Here is a 26,409-nt window from a genome sequence, read left to right as displayed (position 1 = left end):
TCTCATAAAGCTGTAACTGTTGAATGTGCTTAAAACGTGTGAGTGCTCTTCAGCAGCTGTTTGGATTTACATGGATTAAATTGCTTTGTGGAAATGAGCATACTCTTACCTCGCGTTCCCATTTTTAGCAACTAATGTGCCTGACTGACTGTGTGTGGTCAGTGGACACAGATAAATCCCATAAATCTTGTGTTTTTGCTGGAGTTGTTTTATTACATTAGTGGAATTCTTATTTCAAAATTCACTATTTTAAAACTAATATGGACAGTTTTTCTCAGTGACACTTTAACATCTTAACTTTTTAGTGACATTGTATTTGTCATAGCCCCCTCATCTCAACAGAATCTTAAGTATTGATACTTTTCTTATAGATTATAGTATTGAAAGTACCCAAAACTATAAAAAATTAAGACCTCAGTTCAGTCTTTATTGTCCTGCCTGAAAGTTTGCTTGCAGGAGAAAAAAAAAACAGGCAGTGTTCAATGAATTTTTCTGGACCGTGTGCAGGTTATTCATTTTTAACAAAAAGAAAAAATCTATATTTTGTGTGCCTTGGGTCTTTCTTTTCTTGTTGTTGTGGTATTGAAAGAGGCATGTTTGAAATTTGTAAGTGAGTTTTAATGAGTAAAGTTTCTGGTATCGTGATAACTCTTAACTCTAAGCTAAACAACAAGCTAACAAGCTAACTCCTTTAACATGGAGTAATAAATCCGAGTCACTTATATTGTCACATCTTAAGTTAGCTAATGCTAGAAAAAACACTAACTTCCTAGCTAACGATTGATATAGATTAGCTAGCTAATATTAGCTAACTTAATATTTGAATATAGCTTTTACAGGTTCCCTAGCAGCATCTTTTAACCATCCTCCAAATTAGTTTTTAGCATAGCCTAGCCTAACACACAGCATATCTACTGTAAGTAGGTACAGGAAAGGAGAAAGTTGACTGAGGTTCTGCCAGGGACCAGGCTTGCTCAACTGGGTGAGACGTAGGATGGATCAATTGCCTGAAAATTGAGGAGCAGTGACTGATGAAACACTGCTGTCATGAAAAGACTATTGAAAACGTGCCTTTTAGAATAAAAAATATACAATCATATAATAATAAACTGCATTACAATACTCTTATTATTAATTAAGAATGGTATTATAATATCCATAATAATTATTTGAATTGCATTAATTTCTCTAATTGTTGGACCATTTATTGGTTTGTGACATATTTATTTGACTTATTTCTGTATCTATAATTTCTTATGCCTCATTTCATATAGGGCTACATATAAAGAACCGAAAAAGAAACTCTGAATGGCTTTTATCAACTTTTGCACTTGCACATGACTAATGCCTGAAGACTGAGATGGCTGAAGTACAGCCATAGTTGATTGTTTTTCAGCCAACAAACTTCATAACCTTCCAAACTTGAAGTGTTATGTAGGAGAAGAGTTGATGTTGAGTGGCATATTGCTCAGAGTTTATAGTATTTATTTATTTTTTTTAAATGAGGAAACATGTTCCTTTTTTCCATTTGGCCATCAGTTCAGTAACAATTTATTTGTGCAAATCAACTATTTCACTTAAATTCCATCAAGAAAAGCCATGCAGTTGCAATAATTTTCTTTAACACTACGGCTGTGGATGGATCTCTCTTCCTGCGAATAGAACCTGCTGTTTATTGGTTTACCCACAGTTCATTGTAGGTTTTAATGCTTTCTCTGGTTGATTCACAGTTTTAGCCCTAGTGAAGAATTAGATTTTAAAAATAAGTCCAAAACCTCCCTCTCACCAAGGTCTTGGTCCAAATGCAGTGCTCTCATGTGACCAAACTAAATGAGAAACCTTTGCTTTAAACTCCTTCATTCTTGTGAACCAACTAGGCAGAAAACTCTCTCTAGTTAACGCAGCGCTCTTGCGGCAAAGCGGTTTCAAAGCCGTTGGCCTGCTCTGTTCAGAGCAAAGAAGACTGTAGCTTCCTACGACACTGCTTGCAGATGTTGAAGAATTGTTTGTCTAGTTAACACATGTCAGTCGACGCTCAAAAAGCACTTCTGTCTAATTAGAGACTGGAGTCACTGTCATCTGTCTCGTAATGAGGAATCATGAAGCCTTCGCATTTCTCTCTAGTGCCATTTGATATTTCACTGTGTCTACAAATGAACAGGGGACAAGTTTCCATATTTTAAGGCAGCGCTGTAAACAGGGTCGCTTGTTTTTTTTTTTTTGTTTTTTTTTTTTCTTCTTTCTTACATGCACTGTCAATTACCCAGTGGCAGTAGCCTTGCAGATGCAGCAGAGCGCCGCGCTGGCTGGCTGGCTGACTGGGTGACTGGCTGGGTGGCTGACTTGGTGGCTGACTGGCTTGTCTCTTGGAAACCTGTGAAATATGATTTACATTGAGAGCATGTTGTAGCAAACCCTAGCCCACGGTATGCATATTCCCCCATTGTTTGTGACAGTTGGTTGTACCTGCGCCGGGGGGAAGAGCGCCAAGTAGGCATCCGACTTTGCATTTCAGTGGCTGAGCTCAGGGTCAGGAGCACATCTGGTTGACTGGGAGGTTTGTGTGCGGTGTGTCATTTCTACGTTTCAGACTCCACATACACACACACGCACACACTCACGAGCTCACTTGTTGCTGTGCAGCCGGAGTCTGTGCGCATAAAGCAGCAGCAGCAGCAGCGGCAGCAGCCGTGGCACACAAACAGCAAACCCGGCACACCGGTGCACTCCTACACAAACAAACAAACACACCTGCTGCTCCTGGCAAGTCGCTCTGACAATCAGCCGAAGGAGGGAAGGCAAACAAAACAAACAGTTTAATTTACATGACAGTAGCCTGCTTTACATTAGCATGCCGTGGCAATGATAGAGTGAAGCTCTGCTGGAAACAGCAGGTAATGAAAAGTGATGGTCCTATTTGCGGTATACTGTAAGTACAGGAATGGGAAGCTCGAGCAGTCAGAACTAATAGCGTGCACTGTACTGCATGTCTCCCAGACAGTCCTTTTGGTGTGTTTGGATTGAAAAAAAAAAAACAACTTCTCTCCCAGTCCTTTTCTAAAATAACTAATTTTTCAGCGTTGCAGAATAAATATAAGCAATTTGTTGTGGTGAAGAATTCAAGATGTGTACATGTGTTAAGGGAAGAGAGGAGTGTGATTTTTTTTTTTTCCATTTCGCCCAAACTTTCCTCCTTGAGACAGAACATGAAATGTTTATGCAGTTTGTGCAAAACAATCCATGTGCAATTTTAACGAGCAATTAACCTCATCAATAAATAAGTAAACAGTGTTTTGGCCGGTTTGTAATTGCGCCGAATGGTATTTGTGTCTTGAGACTTCTGTATTTGTACTTGGTAAGCTTTATTTTTTAAGGCATTTATGCCATGTGTGTTGTGTGTGTGTGTGTGTGTGTGTGTGTGTGGTGAGGGTGGGTGTGTGTGTGTGTGTTTTGTGGGTTTGGTTTGTTAACGCATTGTGCATGTTTGTGTTTTCGCAGATGATGGCATACACTCATCGTGTCATGTGTTTGTAGTAATACTGTTTAGGTGTGTCTGTACATGATTTTGTGTGTATGCGTGTGTGCGTGCGTGTGTGTGTGTGTGTGTGTGTGTGTGTGTGTGTGTGTTCTGGCTCCAGTGGTCTGCTCCTCATGTAAAGAGATAGCATCTTCCCACAACAGATCAATAAGGGAATATTTCTAGAATCCCTGCTTCTGTCTCCGATTTAACCAAACCGTGTGTGTGTGTGCACGTGTGTGCGCATATGTGTATGTGAAGAATACTCAAACTGACAGCCTCACTTGTGTCCTGGTGGTTTGGTTAAACCTGGCTGCCATTATTGAACCTACTGGCACATTATCAGACTCAGAAGAGACATATTTTGGTTTGTCTCAGCTCTTCAGTCAAAGTGCGACGGACACTTTGTTTGTGATCTGTCATCATCAAGTCAAACCCACTCTTGCTATCACCTTACATATTTTGTACAAGTCCTGGAAATCCTTGAAAATGCTTGAATTTTAATGTTGTGTTTTTTGGATAAAGTGCTTGAAGCTGCTTGATGAAATTACCTTCATAATAAATTGCTGACTGAATAGTTTGCTTTTTAGATGAAGAAATAAAGTACGTTGGAAAGAGCATAATTGCTTTTGCCTTTCCTTTCGAGCTTCAGTTGCCCCTCTGCACACGTCTGTCAGTCCTTTTTGATGGCTAACAGACAACAAAATGCACAGAGGTTGCTGTTAAAATGATTTGTATATAGCATATTTGCTAAATTATATGTATATATGTATATTTGTATAGCAAAATGTCTGATTTAATATGATGAGATCAATCATTTTAGTGTATGTGTATAACTATGTAATTTACCACAGCTGTATGGTGCTGGAAAAGCTTGAAAATGCTTGAAAGGTGCTTGAGTTTGACTTTGAAAAAGATGCAGGAACTCTGACCTCCACAGTTGTTGAACATTTCATAAAACTACTACTTCTCAAATGAAATATATAGGCAGAACTATACTGTCCTCTCTGAATACATGCACACATCTCTTCTGCTGGCATAAAATATTGACACACACATGTGGATACACTCTGTCTTGCACATACATACATCTCCACCACCCCCACTCTTCACCCAGCTCGTGTTTACTTGCCGTAAATTGTCCTAAAGGGACACAGCCACAGATGATTTATGGTGCCAGATATGTTTAGATCCCATGCATTTTTACACAATGGACACATTTTTTTGCACGTGGCGCCTTAAGTGGGAGCCAGTAGTCATTAATGACTGAATAAACAGTGCGTTCCCTACTTATTAAAATATAGCTTCATGTTTCCTCCCCATTACTGTCGTGGTGGCGGCGCCTTGGCAACAGAGGACAACCGGCTCTGAGTGAAAGTGAAAATATTTATCTAAGAATGTAAAATATGTCTGAAGATCTGTTTTGTTTAAAGGCAGGCATGTGACAGAAAGTGTGGAATGGACTCAGAATGGCGTTTTCTGGTAAATTAAAGCTGACTGACCACCTGACAGCCTGACAGCCAGACAGCCAGACTGAGTTTTTCCTGAACTAGAAGTAGCTATTTAAGCTGTCCTTTAGTGGATCATTAGTAGATTATTCACAGTGTTTGAGCGGGAAATAAGCTTTTAGTCTATCCTCAGGTAGTTTTACAAAACAGCTAAAAATGATCTCTATAAAGAGTTGAAGTAATAATTCTTAATTTTCTTGCCTTTTGATATTGTCTCCATCTTTGTGCTACTGTACATATTGGTTTTTCACAAAAAGTTACTTTGTGGTCAAAAAAGTCAGTACTGATCACCTGCTAGTTACTGATACGTCAGGGCTACTAAAGTATGAGTTTACTAAGCCTAGACAAACTGCTAACGTAATTTTTTACAGAAGAACCAGAAACACAAAAGGCAGACTTGGGAAAAAAACAAAATGGCAACAAAGATTTAGGAAACAGTGGATACAAAAGTTTAAGAGACTAGAATGTGACACATGTAAGGATGTAATTTACTGTGGTGTGTGCTGCCCGTTTACTCAACTAGATTTAAACTCAACAAGTTTAAATCTGGGCCTCCAAAAATGTACTTTGGCCGCCAGATTGTAGAGTGTAGAGAGTTTTTCTTGAATATTCCATTTATGAAGGTTGTATGGCTGATGGTACTAACTTTACCATCATGTAAGACAAAGAACAGCTAAATAAAATATCAAGGAATCATGGTAGTTTATGTTGTCGTCATATCACATGTATATTGTATAGGGCTATGTATTACCAAGAATCGTAACCCCTGTATTGTGATATGGTGTGTATCATAATACAGGGGTTACAATTCAATATACTGAGATACTGTAAGCAAGATGATATACTGTGGTCTTTATAATCTAGGCCTAATCTGTCATAGTATAAAAACACACCATGTGCATGAAATCTTAGTTGTAAAAAAAAGTTTACGTTTTATGCAGTCAGCAGTGAACAGCACCTCTACTTAGCACTCAGGGGTTCAAACAGAAAATGAACCACTGCCATAGATCTTTGCATGTCACAATATCATGGTACAGTGTTTTTGAGAATTAATAAAGTATCACAAGGCATAATACTGCTAGTATCTACCTCAGGAACTAATGCACAGTGCAGTATTGTGTACATGTAGCAGTTTACTTCATATCCAGCTATTTTTTTATACCTTTGACCTGTTTACTTTTTGCTCATGAGAGTACTCAGACCTGTTGGTATAGTTTGCACACACACACACACACACACACACACACACACACACACCCTTTATGTCTTGCAGAGGTTGAACACACACAGTTCAAGGTTAGTCTCCAATTCAGCTCAGTCCAGCTCACAGATAATTGTCAATAAAATTGATCTCTCTATTTTTTTTTCAACTCTGCTCATATTTTTCCATCCTCCCCTCCCCTAGACACTTCCCTTGACTCCCTCACTCCACTCTCCTTTGCCTCTGTCCTTCTCTTTTCATCTTAAGCCAGATAAGTCTGCCTCGACTGCCAAGAGCACCGAGTATCACTGCTTGCCCCCCCCCCTCACCCTCCTCTTATGTTCTTCTCACAGTGCACTGAAGCCATGTCGCAATTTCTCAGGGAGTTTTGATGCCTGGATGTCTCCTGTCTGGGTCCATCTCGTCTGAGCTGCAGCGCCGGCTCTATGCGATCTGAACTTCGCTGCCTCGCTGCAGGTCAGCCTTCACGGCCGATTAGTGTCGAAGCGCCACTTTGGTCACAAGTTGTCGGGAGCGCTTATCGTGAAGATCAACAGCGATCAGTCTCGCCGCTGCGCTGCCTCTCTCTCTCCGAGTCCTCTACATCTCCTCCCTCTTTCTCTCTCCTTTCTGTTTGCTGCCCTCTCCCCTTTTGGCATTACCCCCCCATCCCCCTCTGTGTTTTTCCCCTCAAATCACCATATTTCCATCTACATCTTGTCATTGTCATCCTCCTTTATCCTACCTTCCCCCCCACTGCGTCTCTCCGTGGATCCAAACAGTCTAAAAATGTTTTTCCTTCTTAATAAATCAAACCTCATGAGGTCAAGTAAGAAGTGAAATCATAAGAATAAGATTAAGACAATATTGTGATAAAACAATCTAACGTAACCTGAGCAGTTAGGGAACATCAGGTTTAACCTACGTGGTCTACTTTTACTCCCTACATTTTAACAAATATCTGTACTTTCTACTCCTTACATTTTCAAAACAGGCTTTTTACTTTTGTTTCGACAGGGGAATTATTGATTATTTTTATTTAGGATCATTGCTAACCACATTTCCAACATCAAGACAGATTTCAGCCTAAATGGATGGGACAATAACACATAGAAAAGATGATTCCTTGGCGTATCCATCAGTTCATATCACACGACAGACGTAACAAGACAAAAACGTCATAAAAGACATATCAAAAAAGTGAGGTTCAGTTAGCTTTTCACTTATACGGTAGAGACGCCCATATTTGCCAACCCTGAGACCTCAAAAGTAAAGGTCCTCCCCCAGAAGAAAATGATTTTCACAGACTTTGTTTCCTGCATTCTGGTGACTTTTAAAGAATGAAAATAATAAGTACACTTTTTTGGCAGACAGATGCTTGCAGATGCCCTATAACTGACACTTATTAGCTGGAAAACACAATGGGACTACAGCATTTAGCCTTACAGTCCATTTTCAGTTTTTATTAACATAGAAGATGAATATTTTACTTTTTTTTTTCATTTTTTTCTGACAGTATGTCAGTTGCTGCTAATACAGATGTATTCAGGAGATCTGGATACAACCATACAGCAGGTGTGAGCAGCTCTCTTCTGCGTCATCAGACAACATTTGGTGTAGCTGTGTTGTTGTCCGGGAAATAGAAACAGTTTTTAGAGTTCTAATGCTTATGCACACTGTACAGTGCCAGAAATGTGTCTTACATCAGGAGAAATAGGGGAGCATTGTGACCTCAGGAGGAAAGGGCAGTGAAAATTGGGGAGGCTGGCAAATATGGAAATGTCCCGAGCCTGTACCTTTTCACTCTTACTTGAGTAATGAAGTTGAATCAGTCTTTTTTTGACACAAGTATCTGTACTTTCTATAGGAACTTTATTTGGATTCTACAAAATCTAAATACTCTATTCACCGTGCCTCGTCTTTCTGCATTTCCTTTTGTTATTTTTGCCCTTTCCTTTCAGAATGGGGAGAAAATTCTCTGAAACAAACACGTCTTAATGTAGTTTTGCAAAACAAAGGAAGCATGTACTTTTTCAAGTTGGCAAAAGTCACTTTTCATTCAAAGAATAAATTAAAAACCTTTCAATTTCGTATGACTGTTAACTTTTTCCGACATTATAAAATAGTGGCGGGCTGCTGTAATCTTTGTGCACTATGTTTTCATGTTTTTGGGTTGTCCATATGTCCGTCTCAATTTTTTTTTTTAACGCAATATCTCAAGAACGCCTTGAGGGAATTTCTTGGCACACATTTTTGTTCATGACTCAAAAATTCATATGACAAAATTTCATTCATATATCTAATAATATGGAAAATGATGAGGTGTTGAGATTTTACATCCAGAATATCAAAGGTCAACATAATGACATCATGCTCTCTATCAAAAAAAAAAAAAAAAAAAAGTCTCTCAGTGAAGACAGAACATTTCTCACTTTGTTCACTGGAATCATGCATGTCATTATAGTCAAAACTTCCTAAAAATACTCTTAATACCTTCACTACACAGCCTGCACACTACATATTCTATATGAGTCTGAACAGACATGGACGGAAACTTGTCTGGTTGGTGAGGACAAGGTGGTAGTTAGTCTTTTTTACCTCTGATTGCATGTGCTACCTTGGCGATCAAGTCTCTCTTGATTTTGTCCATTTCCTGTCTATAAAGTTCAGCAGACCCACTTTGTATTTATTTGGTCCCCCCCCCCTCCTCTCCATTCCAATCCCTCCATCCCTCCTCGTGGTGTCTCTGTGCGCCGTCAGGCCTCGTCTGTGGTGAGAGTGGAGACGAGTCATGCGATCAAGTCTCTCTTGACTTTGTCCATTTCCTGTCTATCCAGTTCAGCAGACCCACTTTGTATTTATTTGGTCCCCCCCCCTCCTCTCCATTCCAATCCCTCCATCCCTCCTCGTGGTGTCTCTGTGCGCCGTCAGGCCTCGTCTGTGGTGAGAGCGGAGACGAGTCATGTTTGGCCTGTCAGTATGGCTGCTAGTGTCAGTATCTGGAGCTGCTGGTTCCTCTGACAGCGCTGGAGGGGCTGCTGGTCCTAGCAGAGTGCAGCCGTCACCCTGTGACACGCTCAGTGTCACCGATCCCCTCCGTCTGGTGACATGGCGCCCACTCTGCCCCCCCACCCCCCGTCCTCGTCTTTGCCCGCCACTCCACCACACCCCACCCCTTAGCCAGTGGCCTTTTCACTGCCACTCTGCAGTCACTCAGTCAGTCAGTCACTTATTGCCTCACTGAGGAGTCTTTAGTAGGAGCTGACCTACATGTGTTTCTGAAAGCTGATACCAGGACTTTTCATTGAAGCTGTTTACAGTTGATACTCGCTATCTTCATCTTTTTCAAAAAATGATAGATAGATAGATAGATAGATAGATAGATAGATAGATAGATAGATAGATGCATAGATGCATAGATAGATAGATAGAGTGCCTCTGTGCACAGCAGGACTAAATATGTGTGTGATTTAATCTGGCCTTGGCGAGTGTGCAGCAGTGACAAATGGATGCTCACTATGAAACCCCCTCATCCAAGAGACAGTATTAGTTTTTGCTTTAATTACCAGCAGCAGTAATGTTTCCTATCCATAACTGTCGGCCTGCTAGAATGCAGCCTGGCAGAGGGGTGAGGGCCTTGTCTCTTCTCTCAGTGGGCCTCCTGTCTCTTCTCCCCCCCCAATCCGTCTATCCTCCTCTCTCCCTTCCCTTCCCTTCCCTTCCCTTCCCTTCCCTTCCCTTCCCTTCCCTTCCCTTCCCTTCCCCCCACCTCCTCCCTCCCTCTCCCTCACCCTCCCATCCCCTCTGCGCCCGCCGCATCTTTCATTTCAATATTTCAATATTTATGCCTCATCTGAGAAAGTTCAAAGTCACAGTAAGGAGGCATAACTTTCTCCCGCCTCCCCGCCGACAGCGCAGGACCCTGCCTGGTGGACAGGAGAGGAGAGGCTGCTGACGGCTGGTCTCCCCTCCCCTTCCGCTGGTCACTGGTGACAGAAAGAGAGAGAGAGGGGAGAGGCCTGGCTTCGGGAGCCGGATGCAAAGACAGACAGCTGGAACTTAAGCGTGATTGATATGTTTTTTTGTTTTTTTTAACTGATGATGTCTTTAGATTGACACTGTTTATAATCTATTGAGCTGATATTTATTACAAATCCCTGAGAAAATATGTATGAAAGGGAAAAGATATGTTCTTTTTTTGGAGCCTGACTAATATATCAGTTGCAGATTATTTTTATTTGTCAGCTTCATTGGCAGCATTTTATGGATTTTGACCCCTTTCCTTAATTCAGGTTTAATATATACAGCTAGTTTGCTCTATTAGTGTCTGTCTATTTATAGTTATTCATAATTATCTAAAATACCAATGAAAGTTTATTGTTTCAGTGCCCTGATATCATTTTATACAGTAATGTTTATTGTTAAACTGCCCTATGTAGGGCTTGACTGATGTTGGATTTTTGGGGACGTTACTGAATTATAGAGTGAAAGAATTCCGGTATCAATTTTTTGGCAGATGTTCTTTATACAAAATATAATGCATAATCTGCATTATGCTCTAGTAAAAAAGTTTTCATATCAGCACATATTGGACAACATGTATACTGATACTGATATGGACCAGTATTGCTGTGACAGACCAACGTTGGGTTCTTCACTGCAAAAAAATGTGTCTTAATGTATATATTCTATATTCAGTATATTATCCTCTGTTCAAATGTTCAAAGAATATTGGCTGATACCATCATCTGATGTCCAGTATTGATCTGGCACTTTTTATATATATATATAATTAGACGTTTCTGCATAATTTTCTAGAATCTAAGATTTTTCCAAAGGCTGTCAGTTCAATCAACCAGCTTGAAGAACCATTAATTTAAAAAAAAAAAAAAAGCACATCCAGCCTCATTGGACAATATTTAAAATTCAGGTTGAAGCTGATGTCAGTCCACTGGTATGACACAAGCCTAGACACCTTCAGCCAATATTAGGTTGCACAACATGTAGCACCTCAAAGGTCCAGGGGCAGCGCCATGGTCCCATGGGTGCCTGTGTCGGATGTGTTATCCATGTCTGAGCCCATGTCACCACGCCAGTACATTTTTCTGTGCGTCTCACTGACCATCCCTTTAGAGAAACTCCAGAGCCAGTTTTAATAAATAAAGCGCCTGACAAGTCTGTCCTTTGCCATAAAGATCTTTGACAGCCGCCGTCTGGTAATAGATTAGCCTAATTACAGCGTCCCTGAGTTTAGATCACAACGTCACGTACTCAGCCTGTCGCTCTAATAGCCATTACAGCCACCACTCTCCACTCCCCTCCTGTTAATGTAAAGTTGTAAAGAAAAAGGAAGGAGGAAGGAGGAAAAAAAAGGAAAAGCCAAAAGGAAAAGGTCGTCCTCATTTGCATGCAAGCCTTCATTAGAATATGCGAATATGCTAAGGACCGGAGCCGGCACTTTGCATGTGCAGGTGATGAATGGCCAGTGCATCGCGGAATAGGCCGAGATGGAGGCTTCGTCACCCTCATCTGCATAGCATACTTTATTTACTTATTTATTTATTTATTCATTTACTTTTGAGTGCTCGCTCTCTGTGATACATCTTGCGTCTGAGGAGGAGGACCTTTTGCAATTTACCCCCTCCTTCCCCTCCAACACACACTCACAGACGCACACGCTTCAATAAGACGAGGCTTTATTAAATGGCTGAATGAGAGCTTTGAGTTTTCAGCGAGGCTTTCTTCGCTCTTGGAGGGGGGGGAAAAAAAGTGGAATGTTTGGATGGCTCGTACTGTAAATCTTTTGTGTTTGTTTACCACTTTATACGTTGCGGCGAGGACTTAAACAAGGCATTACAAGAGGTAGAAATTGGCTGTTTATTGAGCGGTGATTCAACCTGTGGAGCATCAGAGAGCGTCAGCGGTGGGAGGGAGGCCAGCAGCGCTCGGTTGAGTGAAACCTTGCAGAGTGTTTTTTTTTTTTTTTTTATCAAGAGTTGAGGGGGGTGGTTGTTGCGCGGTTGGGGTGGGGTTTGCGGGGTGGAGGGCGAGTTTCCAGAGAGAAACTCTTCTCTTCACTCTTCTCTGTTGCCGGGGCGGCAGATGGTGGGTGTCAAGACAACGGCAGCAATAGCCAAACAAAGACATCCTTTGTGTGTGTGTGTGTGTGTGTGTGTGTGTGTGTGTGTATGCATACTTTCTGAGAGGTGTAGAAGTGCGCTAGCTTTGAGTAGGAGGCAACAGCATCTATAATACCACTTGAACGGTGCATTGTATAAATTCCTAAGCTGCACTCTCAATCTCCAGAAAGTCCATTGTTTTATTTGATTCCAGACAGCTGACACCTCGCTGAGGAGCTGCTCAGAAACTTACCGAGAAAGTACTTCTCAGTGACAGATGTCACATTTGCGGTTAATCTTTCCATATACCCACAGAGTGTGAACTTCCACTTTATACAATCTTTCCTCCCCATCAACAGTTATGGTTCTTTGAGCCTAATAAGTCATTCTTTGATAGGATCGCTGAATATTAGATTAGTACCACAGCGGTTTATTTTGCTCCTCTGGAGTGTGACCTTAGCTGCCCTTCACAGAGGCGCGGGGATAATGAGAGTGGTAGCTGGCCGACAGACAGGCCTGACATCCCAGCTACGCCCTTCACTCAGCTGGCTGAGGAAAAACGTCAATACAGAGGCCTTATGTTTTATGGATTATCTGCTTTAGCAAAACTATAGTGAGAGAAATACAACTCTCGCTTGTCATGTTGCCTCAGTTCTTTTTAATGTGCGAGACCACTCACCAAAACAACAACGGTCGAAATTAGAGGCTGTCTTCTTTGTTTGTTTCTTTTCAATTTTCTCTCTCTCCTCTCACCTCTCGCTCCTCTTTCTCAGCATCTTCTGATGGCTCAGGTTTGACCTGATGTTCTTTGATTTACAGAACCTACTTTTTCTCCTTATTTTGAAGAGTGGTAGTTTAGATTTTTTATTTGATTTTAAATGTTATTATTAGAGCCTGACCAATACTGGATTTTTGGGGCTGATGCTGATACTGATATAGGTAGTAAAAAAAATCTGATATCAATATATCAGACATTATTCTTTATATAATGTACAGAATACAGCCCCACTGATATCTCTGTCAGCTGATGTATCGGCCCATTATTGCCTTAATATCGGCCTGTCACAGATATATCAGTATTGGCTGTTTACTGTTATGGACAAATATGAATTTTTTTTTACAGAATGTATAATACAGAAAACAATGCTCGATGTGATTTAGATTTAGCACAGTGAGAACATTTATGAGAACAAGAGGAGCTCATTGGCAGGTGCTGCTTCTTGACCCTAATTGAATTGACATTATTCAAATATTCACTAATTTGTTGACAATATATGTTATATAATCCAACATGTTAAATGAAATATGTAGCTTAATATTCTTTAATAACATTAAATCTTTTAGATAATAGTCATGTCTGTGCAAAATTCACTGTATCCGGCACCGTATTGATAATGAGCCAATTTTTACCCTCTTAAATCAGTATTGTATCCATCTGAAAAATCCTATATCGGTCAAACGGTAATACAAAAGATAGAATATATACATAAACACTTTTTTGCATTAGTCCCTCAAAAGTAATTAACACCTGTCACAAAGATATGTAATGAAGGCAGGATATTTTACAGTTTAAATGGATGTTATTGTGCAAAATAAATAAAGAATTCAGGCCACTGAAAACACTAAAGTTTCACTGTTATTTTTAATAATCATCAATGAATATAAATGAAATAAAAAAGTTAAAAGTTTTCGTATCGGAGAGCATATATGCAGACACCAATATAGACTGTTATAGCTGTGATAGACCAGTATCGTTCTTTATATCAGTCGGCCAGTATATTGATTCTAGTTATCATTTTGAATACATCTTTGGCTTGTGTTAATCTTTGCACACAGTGTAGTGTGTGTCCGGAACAAAGCCTGTTATTATAGACCTCCTGTGTGAATTAAACACACTCCACGCCTCCAGATTGTTGTGTGTTTATTTTTATTTCCGGGATTTAATTATTTATTTTGATAGCTCTCTCTCTCTCTCCCTTTCTCTTCTCCGCTCATTCTTTCTTCCTCTCTTTCCTCACTCTCTTCTTCATACATTTAATTTGTTCTCAGAGGACAGGCAGATAGAGTGTACAGTAAACAGACTGAATAAATCATGTTTGGGCTTTTTTTTTCTTGTTTTTTTTTTTTTTTTTTTTTTTTGTCGGGGGTTGGAGGGGTCTCAGGGATACTGTTGGTTTTTATCCCCAGGAGGCACAGGGGAAGCTTGCTGTTGTAAACGAACCCAAGTGGAGCCCTGTTATCCGCAGTTTAATCTGCCCACTGGGGGCCAGAGAGAGGTCGGGGGGGCTCATCACAGCTCCTGGTCCCTGAAGGAGCACAGAGGGTGCAGAGGTGGGGACGGAGGTGAGAGGGCTGTCTGGTGTCTTTCCCCTCAATTAGACTCTTAAACAGGGGACAGGGCTTGCTGCTGTGTTTTCCTGTTATAATGACGCCAGCCTTAATGGTACTGGTCAACTGGAAAAAAACACTGGTTACAGTTACACCAATTTATCAGTTTGACTGGCTGATTAAAAATATAGTGCTGACATCAGCAGTAAGGCCCAACGGATACTGGACTTTTTGGGGCTGACACGGATATTAGGGAGTAAAAAAATTCTAATATTAATTTCTTTGCTGGTCGTCTTCATATAGAATATAGAATACATGCATAAACACTTTTTTTTGCAATGGTCCATGATGCAATGACAAATATATGTAATGGAGGCAGGATATTTTGCAGTTTAACAAAATAAGAAAAGATATTTGCACGCTGAAACAGGAAACTTTCATCTGTATTTTTAATAGCGCCAGACTGATATTTGTGTTTTTATTTATAGTTATTGAGAATTATGAAAAGTAACAGTGAAAGTTTACTGTTTCAGTGCCCTGATAATCTCTTTGAGCATTAAAGTTTATTGTTAAACTGTAAAATATCCTGCCTGTCTTTTGTGTTTATGTATATAATCTATATTCTGTATATCATATTCTGTATAAAGAATTTCAGCTGATATATTGAAAAATCCATTATATGTAGGGCACTAATTTTTGATAATTATATATAATTATAAGTAAAAAAAAGCACCAGACAACAAACAAACAAACAAATAAAAGCAATCTGCATTATGTTTTGTTACATATAAAAAAAAGTAATATTAGCACACATCAGGCAACTTATATTGCAGATACCGATATAGTTCGATATAGCTGTGAAAGGCCAGTATCGGGCAGATAATTCCAGTCGACTGACGTATTGGTTGGGGTCTAATCGGCAGTGTTGTCTGCCTCTGATATAGTGTAGCAGCCTCTCTCACCACATACAGTCAGTCAGGCCAGTGAGGAAGGATTTAATGCAACAGCCTCAGAAGCATCAGTGTGTAAATTCTGAATTGACGGCAAACACCTCTTACCTTAAGGAGCCTTCTACATGAATTATATCAGTATGTCCTTTAGTTGCAACTCGTTATGGTCTAAGAGCTGTTTCGAAAGTGTTTCCAACCTGCCAAGAATACTACTCTGGCAGAGACTTGATTTTTGAAACCATATATAATTAGATTTAATGCTATTTATCTATCAGAACAAAATACTAGCTATCAGGGGCGTTTTTATGCAGTTCTAACCTTAAGTCCATAACATACAGTTTCAATACATGATCTCTCATAGATTGACAGATGTTTCTCAAACTTCTCACATCATGTACCACCTCAGAAAACATTTGGCTCTCCAAGCTCCACCATTATGAACAACTTTAAAGTACAGTCGTGTTGGTTGACCATATTCTGCTGTGAACACACTCATGCAGGAGGCAGGTTTATTCCTAACAAGATTATTTATTGTCCACAGCCACACTGGGCTCACAGTCAGGCAGAGGCTTTCTGCCGTCACATGAACTTCGCCATGTAGAAGGATGATATTGAAACCAGACCATAAAAGGAGGCACAAAACTTATTTTAAATTACATTTCAGTGATCTCGTACTTTTGGTATTTTCTTTGGAAATTTTGTTGAATTTTTCTGACGTGTTTTTACACAAGGAAGCTCGAGTACTGCCTGTGGAACGCATACCACAGAATTGAGACGTTATTGTCCGGGCAATACAGACAAAATCAAATATTATGATATTTTTGACCAAATTCCTTGATATTGATATTTATCAATATTGTGACAGTATTGTAAGGATGACTTTTGGTGTCTTTACAAAATATTAACACAGTGAGATTTCTTAGAAATAATCATTAGTAATGTGGATCTAATGACTAAGTGAGCAAAAGCTAAGGCTGAATCATGGGCAAAAAAACAACAACCTTATATTGGCAATATTTTGACAGATAATGTGATACCAGTCACGATTTTAGTGGGAATTTCATTTTCACTGAACAAAAAAAAAAAGATGATGTGATTTTTGCTGGGGTCTGTATCAAACAAGCACGTTCTCCTATTTCTCTGTAGCATCACAGAGCTCCATATATAATTGATGTTGTAACAAACTTTACCTTTATCAGTTTCGATTCATTTTTCAGCCCTGGTAAAGGGAAGTAATAGAACAGCTAGAACAATCTGGTAAGTCCAGAAAATTACATAGCTTTACTTAAATGCAGCCTTTAAATCCAGGAAAAGACAACACTTGCCAGGTCATTATGTAACAATATCCAAAATCTAAGATGATACCCAGTCACATATCATGATATTGATAAAATATTAAAATGTTGCCTAGGCCTAATATCCAAAAAGGGAAATTTATTTTCTTCAGTCAGTACCATACTAACACACAAGACGATAAAGATAATAAAGAGTTAGGAGTCAAACCTTACTGGAATGGTCATGTTTTGCTGTCTTAGTAATATTATTAACTTTATAAAACTATATTCAGGGATGTATAATAATTTTGCTTAGTGTTAGATTTATTGCAAAAACAAGCTTAATAATATTGAAAGTACAAAGAACACAAATAGGATCTTTTTTATTCCTCACTCCCCACCCTTCACCTCTTCTCCCAGCATACACCACACACACCTGAGGAGACCTTATAAACATAAGGAAACCTGCATTACAAATTACTGCACATCATAGAAATTGTGCAGCAAGCTTTTTAAAATACCAGCGCTGCCAGTGAGGCGCTTTGTAATTTATCCCTTCACGGCTGTTAGCTGCGCCGCGCAACGGTGATTTATTTGGTTTAAGAGAAGTTTTGTTTAGAGAGATAATGAGCAGGACTTCTCTTTAATGATTTAACACGGCGCGGTGGAAAGGAGAGGGGGAAAAAAGCACATATATTTTTCATATCTTTAACTGCACTGCAGAGAGGAAGGGAAGGAAGGAGAAAGAGATGCATTAGCAAGAGAAGCTAACAGCCTTTAACATCCCGCATTTTTGATTCATTTTGTTTTGTTGTGTAAAATGAGACTTTCTCACCTCCTCGTAACGCGGCAGTATTTTAGTATGTTATATGTATTTCATTTAAAATGTTTCTCAGGACGTATCCCATCTTCATAGTGGGTAGTGTTTTCTCTTTTTTTTCCATCCATAAAAGTGTATTTGTGCTGATTCCACACAATGTGCCAGCTCCTACAAGTCTATTTTGAAAAGCGCAATAGCCACTTGTGTAACTGTCTGTACCTTGTTCTTTATACACCTCTCCTTTCATCTTTACACCAAATACAGTATTATTCTTTCTTGTTCAGCATTTTCAAGTTTCTCCCCTCACTTAGGATTTAAATCCCAAATTAAAGCAGTTAATTAGAAAATATAATGATGCTGAGTAGCATAATCTGCAAACAGTGCAATGACGCTCAGAGCTGGGGGCTCCGTAACACTGAAACTGCCATCGGCGCATAACGATGATGATATCAATAATAGATTACTTCATCAATCGCTGTTCTCTTGAAGATGGAAATGCGCTGTTGGGAAGGGACTGAATTTTTATTTTTCATTATTCTAATTTTTTTTTTCTCTCCTTCCTCCCTCCCTTTCCCGTAGCTTGAAAATGTCTGTTTCATCTCACATTAGGGTGTGCTCTGCATAAGTGCAGGTGGAACTTGCTCTCCCTCTAAATGATCCTTTAATGGAACAGTGTGCACTGGAGCTGGGAACTCTATGGGGCGCTGCCACTGTCGATGAGAACTTCGCCTCAATCAATCCGTCAAGCCCCATCACCTGCCTCAGCAGATGATCCAAAAACCCCTTTGGAGAGGCAAAGTGAGCTTTTTATGTACCTCCTCTAAGACTAGAGGACACACACACACACGCAGGCGCGCGCGCACCCACAACAAGCGGCGGCATCATAAGTGAGAGGTGTCTGTTTCATTGAGGGACTTGACGTTGATCAGTCGTCAGAGGAACACTTTGCCTCTCTTTTATTTTTATCAAGATCATCTTAGAATAGATCAAGTGCTTGCTTCGCTCTGGCATGGGCATGAAAACAAAATCAATTTGGATGTTTTATTTATTTATTTTTCCTCCCCAATATCTGTTACATTATGGGATGTTTCCATAAGCGGATCTCTTAGAAGCCCGAGCAATATTGATGCGAAGTCGCCTCTTGCTTCCGTCAAACAAAGCGACAGCAGCGCAAACTGCATTTGCCTCTGCTTCTCTCCCCAGTTCACGTCCGCTCTGGCTTATCTAGATACTCCATCATGATTTTTCATATTCCTTCATTTCCCTTCTTTCTCTCCCGTGGCTTTTCTTTCTCCATCCTTCCATCACCATCTATCTCCACATCTGCAAATTTGACACCACATTTAGTTCACCCCGTCTAACACTGCAGGCCCGCTTGTAGAACATCCGTTAAATTCAAGCCTGTAGACTCAGCAGAATCCCTCCTTCCTCAGTCCCTGTTCTTGACGTCTGCCTGTCTGTCTCTCTGTCAAGGAGAGCAGTCGCTCCGTCTGTCAATAAATGTCTTATCTTTCGACTTCTTGTTCCTGTCTGTTTATCTGTCTGTCTGACATGTCGGCAGCTGTCTCTGCGCTCCAGGGTTGCTGTCAGCCAAGTGTTGGTTTCTGTTCTTCTGTCAGTTCACCTGCCTGTCAAAGCTTCTCAGATTAGACATGTCAACTTACCTCCAGGTTTTTCCGCTTCTCCAGGATGGGTTTATAAAAAAATAAACAAGGAGGAAACACATTATGTTTACTCAGAAGACTAAATTAGTTGTGACATTGTGAAATGTTTTCTTTTATGCTATGGATCTCCCTCTGCAGTGGTAAATATAGTAGGTGGATGCAGTATAACTGTCGATCCCTGTCGATACATCATTATAAATGCATTTTGACGCCTTTGCCTAAAAATGAATAATAATTTAAGACCTCATTTCCCATAAAGGAAAAGGAAAAGATTAGAACAGCAGGATATGGTTAAAAAAATAGTGTCTATGTGCACCTGGGTGAGAATAGGCACATGGCAGTTTTTTTTGGTTACACACACGACCCCCTTAGTTTAGTTACAAAAAGGGACAAATTCTCTGTTACTGACAGGTCGTGGTACGTGACTGGGTTAAGCACATGACTTTCCTGTGGGACATTGAGGTATGAGTCCCATGTGGTCAGAAATTTGAAGCTGCTGTTAACTTTTAACTTTTAGACTTATTTTTTTTACAGTTTTCAGTTGTGGTTTGGGGCAACAAAACTACTTGGTTAGGTTTAGGAAAAGATCATAGTTTAATCATAGTAGTAGCCAATTTGTCATTTTTTGGTGACTACTGGGTACGATTAGCGTTGTTTGTTGCGGGAATCTGGGTGCTTGTCTCTGCTTTACTAGGCTCATACAACTGGGTGAAAATAGCCACCTTGGCTATTCCACCCCAGGTGCAAATGGCCACTTTTGATATTCCACTCTGGGTGCAAATAGCATCTGCCAAAAATGAGATTTCGATTATTCTCACCATTGCTGCAATTGAGATTAAGATTTGGTGTTAGTGGGAATGATCATTTTTGTATCATAATTTCCATTTTGACTGAAAAAAAAAGAGTTAAAATATGATGTGATATTTGTTGTGGTCTGTACCATCTTTCATCTGGAGAACAAGATTTGTAGGCCAGGGCACCTCTGTAGCACTACAGTACTTCATTATAATGCTGCTTTTCATAAATTTTCCTTTATCAAAAAATTGCAGCTTCTGTGATTTGGATATTGCGCATGGCCATTTTGCAGTTTTGATAATATTTTGCTTCGCCTAATTGTTGAGCCTTAGAAAAGATGGACAGAAATGCTGTAGGGCAGCTGAAGTAGGTTTGGCAAAACGATGTAAGACTTGGTGCTGCAGGAAGAGAGCAGAAAAAAGTGTAAGAGTGGAGAGATGGATGGGAGGAGGCAATATTGATATGAGTGGTAGGGGTAACAGAAGATGGAAGTGAAAGGAGACGGAGGACGCTGAGATGGCAGAGGAGATGGAAGGAGGAGGGTGCAGAGGGGAGCTACCTGCTGCTGATGGCAGTCAGAGTCAGTGAGGGATGGAGGGCGATCCAGCTGTGACATTAAAGCAGCAGGTGGAGGCCATCATTAGGACTGGCACAGGAGGCTGGATGAGCCCGCACACACTCATTTCTTTGGGGCCCAGCGGACCACCGGAGAGCGCGTGTGTGTATGTGTGTGCCTCTCTTCCAAAAGAGCTGAAGCATAGTCCCATAACTTCCGAGCTCATCCCCACCTCCCCCCTTTCATCTTTCCCTCATGGAAGCCTTCCTCTTCCTCAGGTTTCGGTGGCTTCGCCTGGCGAGGGTTGAGCGGTTCCTGCATCTGGTAGCTGCCTCATAATGGTTTTTCAGTTACCTTGTAAGCAATTACAATACAGAAGTTCATTTGATTTCAGCTTAATTTTTCACCTCATGGCTTTTCCTATGTTGCGTTTACAGTGTAGTGGCCGACAGCAAACTGGATGTTCAGTTGTTTTCAAACGAAAAACGATAAGAAATTGCACCAGTTGTTCCCCAACTTTTGTTCTCCACAACATAGTTAAGGCAACACAGCTGTTTAAAGATCTGAATTATGTGTGTTGCCTTTGTCAACTTGCTTTTTTTCTGATTTAGTCCTTTCATTCATTGAAGTATCTTGGAGAAAATAATTTTGCATGCTGTAATGCGCTATGTTTCCCCGCTGCCCAGATATTTTTAGCATGGAAATGTATTATTGTGTCCACGCACTTGTCCAGACTTTTATTGATAAGAGACATTGACAGTAGGACCAATTTAATGTTAAACCAGAAGTTGTTTTCGATTGAACAACTGCAGTTGATCGCTTGGGTTGTTTTATACAACACCCGATTCATGATCCGATATTGTGTAAATTATTAGCCTTGTAATGGGACCCTGCCACTTCCCAGCAGCATCCAGTACACAACCTGAGCCATAAACAATGATAGCAATTATATCACATCCATTCAAATTTCCCACCCATGCAATTCTTGTACCTGATGCCATCTGTCACAGCTTTCTAAAGGCAGCAGTATGAGAGCATAGATGTCCAAATGAAGTGTCCTCTTTTACCTTTTAAGGTTGATTGTCAAAACCTGAAGAAACCAGCTGAAAGTAACTCAAGCAAAAGTTGGCAAAGTATGTCATGTATGACCTGTCTCTCTCCCAGACTGCCTTGTGCACAGCTCTCGGGAACGGGTGTGTGTGTTTAGAGGGGTGTTGGGCTACGGTGCGTCTAAGCCGAGTGTTGCTCCAGGCCTTTTCTTAGATCTCCCATCCCTTCCGGACCTGTAGATGGGCCTATCCAGGAACACCATTAGGCAAATGAAGTTGTTTGTATCAAATATTGACATGTTATCTCTTCATCATCAGGCGGCGGGAGGGAAGAGAGAGAGAAAGATTGTAACTGTGGGTAATTGAGCCGTGTCTCCCCTGCTTATCGGTAAAGCTCCGGCACGTCACGGACCTAACGAGCTGTGGCGCGCCGATTAGTCTGAAGGGAAAGTCGAACGTGAAACACCAGAGCCTCCGTCTTTCTTTCTCTTTTTCTTTTTTTTTTCATATCTGCAATGGATATTATGAGCCTCCCTGGAGGGCAGAGGCACAGCCTTATTAGTTCAATTCATGGGGGGGAAGAGAATTGATATGGATGAATGGCATGTTAAAGTATCCCTTTGTTACAATAACCATCAAGGCTGATGGTTCGGGCTGATGATGCAGCCCAAGGCAGCAGGACGACAAGCTGAGGCCTTGACCTGGATGGCAGAGGATGCACACACACCAAGGGCAGGGGGCTGATTACACACTGCCTTAAACAAATGGATTTGCCCCTTTAACATTTAGATATGGGATATTTTTTGTGTGTTGGTGTGTGTGTGTGTATGCATGAGAGATAGGCTACTTGTGGATGTCTGTTTTTGTGAGTAAGGACTGTCATTTGTCTGTGCGCGGGTGTGGGTATGTGAATGCTGCCTAGTAGTTTGGGTGTATTAGATAATCATATGGTAAAAAGCTAATTGTGAATCTGTTATTATCACCCATTTGTGTGCATAGTGAGTATTCCTATTTTTCCATTTGTGCATGCTTATTTGCGTTTATGCATCTTGTTATTGTGCATTTCTGTGAATATTAACTCCCATTTATGTGTGTGTGTGTGTGTGTGTGCGTGCAGTCTGTGCCAGGTGCCTCCACAGGGCATTACCCATCTTGCACTCGTGCCACTCTGAGAATAATCCAGTAAAAAATGGGCGAGATGAGAATCTCACAACATGCCAGTTTGATTTGTACCCCTCGCTATCAAAGAATGCTAATTAAAATCATATTTTGCATATGTCTTGTCTTTCATGCGCATATGCAAATTGCCCCTGTTGCCTTTCAGCACTCTGTAATTAGGTTTATGAAGGACAGCTGTAATACATAATTAACAGAAATGTTTGCAAGCTCTTTTTTCTCCACGTCTAAACACGCCGACTTAAACAAGCATGCGTGAAGTGTTCCAAGGCCGTGCTTTTCTCTCAAATATATTGATTAATTCTTTTACCCCCACCCTCTCCCAAATATCTTAATTATGCTATTTGTTTATTTATAGATGATGCTGTCAGTCAGAGGCACTTCCAGTGGGCTGGAGAAGCTGAGCATTTTGATCTTGCCATTCTCCCTGATTGGAGCATACAAGATTTAGTCATACACTTGCTCCCAGTTTAACTCCAAGGCAACATTCTGGACGGGTGGATGGATTGAGTTAGAGAGGATTGAGAAAATGTAGAGTGATGATAGCGAGGCAAAACTAGGGAACATGTTTGAATATTTATATGGTGGTCTTAGTTAGCGTCGGCCTCAGGGGCCTCCATGACGGACGGGACTCTGGGGCCACGATGGGATGGAGGACACAGCCGTGTGTGTGTGTGTGTGTTTGTCCAGACGGCTGACAGAGCGACATAAATGGTGAAATAATTATGCTTTTGCTTTATGAAAGACTGACTCTTAAAGTTAGAAGGAAAGCTTCAGAAAGGCGCAAACAGGCTTTGGCCGGAGAGAAAACAGAATAATGATCTACTTGCAAGAAAAAAGAAGTGAAAACCTCCAGAAACGAAGAAATAAGGAGGAGCAATACAGAGGAGGAACTCGAATGTGTGCAGTGACGGTGCCAACCGCATGACTGTCGGTTCAACTCCCTCGGCCTCTTTCATGTAGCTCCATCCTCAGCTCTCAGATGTGGTCATTGTCTCTCAGTTGCACAATAATGGGAAGTGATGGGTGCTAAATGAAAAGGCCAGGGGATGAAAACACTGGTGAAGCAGCTTGGATGTCAGAGTAGTTAGTCCTGTCATCCATTCATTATGTTTTCATATGCTGTTTAGGAGACACGGTAAACTCAGGGCCCTCGACAAAGTCAGGACATTGCGGTCACTGCCGAGTTTTGACTGCGTGTGCGTGCAACTGTGTGTACTGTAGCTACATGTGCATTTGAATCCTTCCACGTGTGTACATATTTGCTTGACACATTGATGTACAACATGTGGAACTCTTTGCCGAGGTTCTCATTCTACTGTCTGACCAAAAAGGTGCCTGTAAAACAAACATTCTCAAACTTTATACCCGTCTCGTGGTGCAAAGTTTTCTTGTAAATTAGTGTCTGTTTTGCTGGTCTGTCCTCTATTAACAGAACAATAGTTTTTTCCACCCAAAAACGTGTTTGTGACAGATTATATTTAAAACTCCTTGTCAGATGGTGTTTCCTCAGAAAAGTCTGGGAATGTAAGAGAAGGATGGGTTGGTGTTCGAAAATGTTTACCAGAGGGATGTGTTCCAAAAGTGAAACAAAATGTGAAAAAAGGAGGAATAACCAAAAACAAAGACACAACATCTTTTCTGATTTATGTTAGAGATGGTGACAAACAGAAAATGTGTTTATATCCACTCATCTTACTTGGAGAATTCTAGTTACTTCATGTCAGCACACATCATTGCATAAGCTGTCTTCCACTGCTCCACATCTTCTAGTATTTTGTCCCATCCCTCTTCTATTATAATCCACAGAAGAATTTTTTCAGCCACATCTACTGTAGCGATGCATTTACGGTTCAGATTTTCTTGACATAAACAGCAGTAGGGTTGTTCGGATACATTTACTAGTATTGGAAAGTGCCTCAGCCTAAAATGTGCAAGCGGTAATCAGTAAGTACACACATCTATACACTGATCTGATACCATGTAATTTATTAGTACTCTGCTACTTCCCAACAGTATCCTATACGCCAAATTTTATATGGTCAGTTGAGCAGCTTTACCTCAGCATCAGATCACATTGCAGTGTCTGCGTTATTGTGGCTATCTCATGGTATGCAGAAACCTGGTCCCTGTAGCCGGTGTCAGGAGGAGGAATAATCTGGTGAATTGTCTATTTCCCAGTTGGAGGTAGTCTTGGCACAGCTATGGCTGACACTGTAAACCTGACTGACAAAATGCGTGCGTAAATGCACACACAGCGCCTTTCTTGCTGGGGGGATGGTTCACTCTATTGTAACTGCAGCCAATCCCCTATTAATCAGAATGTACATTTTTATGACCCAGCCTGCCCGATATGTGGATTTACCTCAGTGTCCACGGTTGTAACTGTGGTTCTCGTACCATTAGTACCCAGTGTATATATTGTACATAATCTGTGTTATTGAACTGAAAATACAGACACTGTTATTTCGGTCTTTATTACCTGATTTGGTCTGGCTTTATGGGGAATTGTGGTGGACTTCTTGAGTTGTCTTTCTGTTGTGATTGTGAACTAGATCGGACTGAACTGTTTTAGGGAAGTGAGGAAAACAAAACAGACTTTTTACGAAAAGCATTAAACTCAAGATTTGTTTTAATGCACTTGTATTGGATCAGTGCTTGGTTTTGGCTGATACATAAAGTATCGGCATCAGTATCGGACAGACAAAATATTGTAGCTTGATGTTACTCGTTGATTAACCATTGTTCTATGTGTGTTTTGTAGATGGGCCTTTGTGATGAAGAAACACCTCAGTACCCACCTGCTGGGAAAACATGGAGTTGGACAGCGCAAAGAGAGGTAAGTTTAACACTTTTCACTATGTGCCGCAACACATTATCTGCTTTTAGTCAAAGAGAAAACATACCAAGTGTGGTAAATTCCAGGACATTTACATTCATGAAAGAGAGACTTAGATTCAGATATGTTTTCCTATCCTGTGTCCTGACTGTCGAGTATTTTAACTTGTTTTCCGGAGACTAAAGTGAGAAATGCAGCAGGCAATTAATTCTAGATTTTGAAGGATGACTCCTATAACCCCTATGGAGGTCTGTAAGCTTTTAAGCAAAAAGTCCCCACTAATTACAGTAAATTTCAAGTTAAATATAACTTGAGATCCTCCCTCTCCCTAATGAGTTAAATGGCTTTCACTCATTCCGTCTGTCTGTGTCTCTTGCTCACATCCCTTTTTTCTGTCAAACTTTATCTGGCTCCCTCCCTCATCTTACTTTCTGCTCTCCCTCTTGAATTAAGGATGAATGATGTTTCTTTTACCATTTTTGTCTGCGTATGGGAGTGTGTGTTTTCTGTGTATGTGTAATGTCTCCCGCTTGGCCCTGTCTATCAGAAGCAGAGCCCTGCTGTCAGTGTGTGTGTGTCGTGTATGTGTGTGAAAAAGAAAGATGAGGAGATG

At 40.6% G+C, this 26,409-nt stretch overlaps 1 protein-coding gene across 2 annotated transcripts in view; it reads left to right on the top strand.

Moving 5' to 3' along the window:
* znf407 (zinc finger protein 407) overlaps nucleotides 1-26,409 on the top strand; it is a 205,395-nt gene that overhangs the window by 58,445 nt on the left and 120,541 nt on the right. For both annotated transcript variants that reach the window (XM_084726175.1, XM_084726176.1), the window contains exon 4: nucleotides 25,722-25,796. In XM_084726175.1, coding sequence (XP_084582301.1) covers nucleotides 25,722-25,796 — 75 coding nt within the window. The remainder of the gene's footprint in view (nucleotides 1-25,721; nucleotides 25,797-26,409) is intronic.

This window comes from Lutjanus erythropterus, chromosome 9 (genome assembly GCF_056507025.1).
Source record: "Lutjanus erythropterus isolate fLutEry1 chromosome 9, fLutEry1.hap2, whole genome shotgun sequence".
NCBI classification, from domain to species: Eukaryota; Metazoa; Chordata; class Actinopteri; order Lutjaniformes; family Lutjanidae; genus Lutjanus; species Lutjanus erythropterus.
Note: the sequence above shows the minus strand (reverse complement) of the source record. Positions and strands in the feature narration are given on the sequence as shown.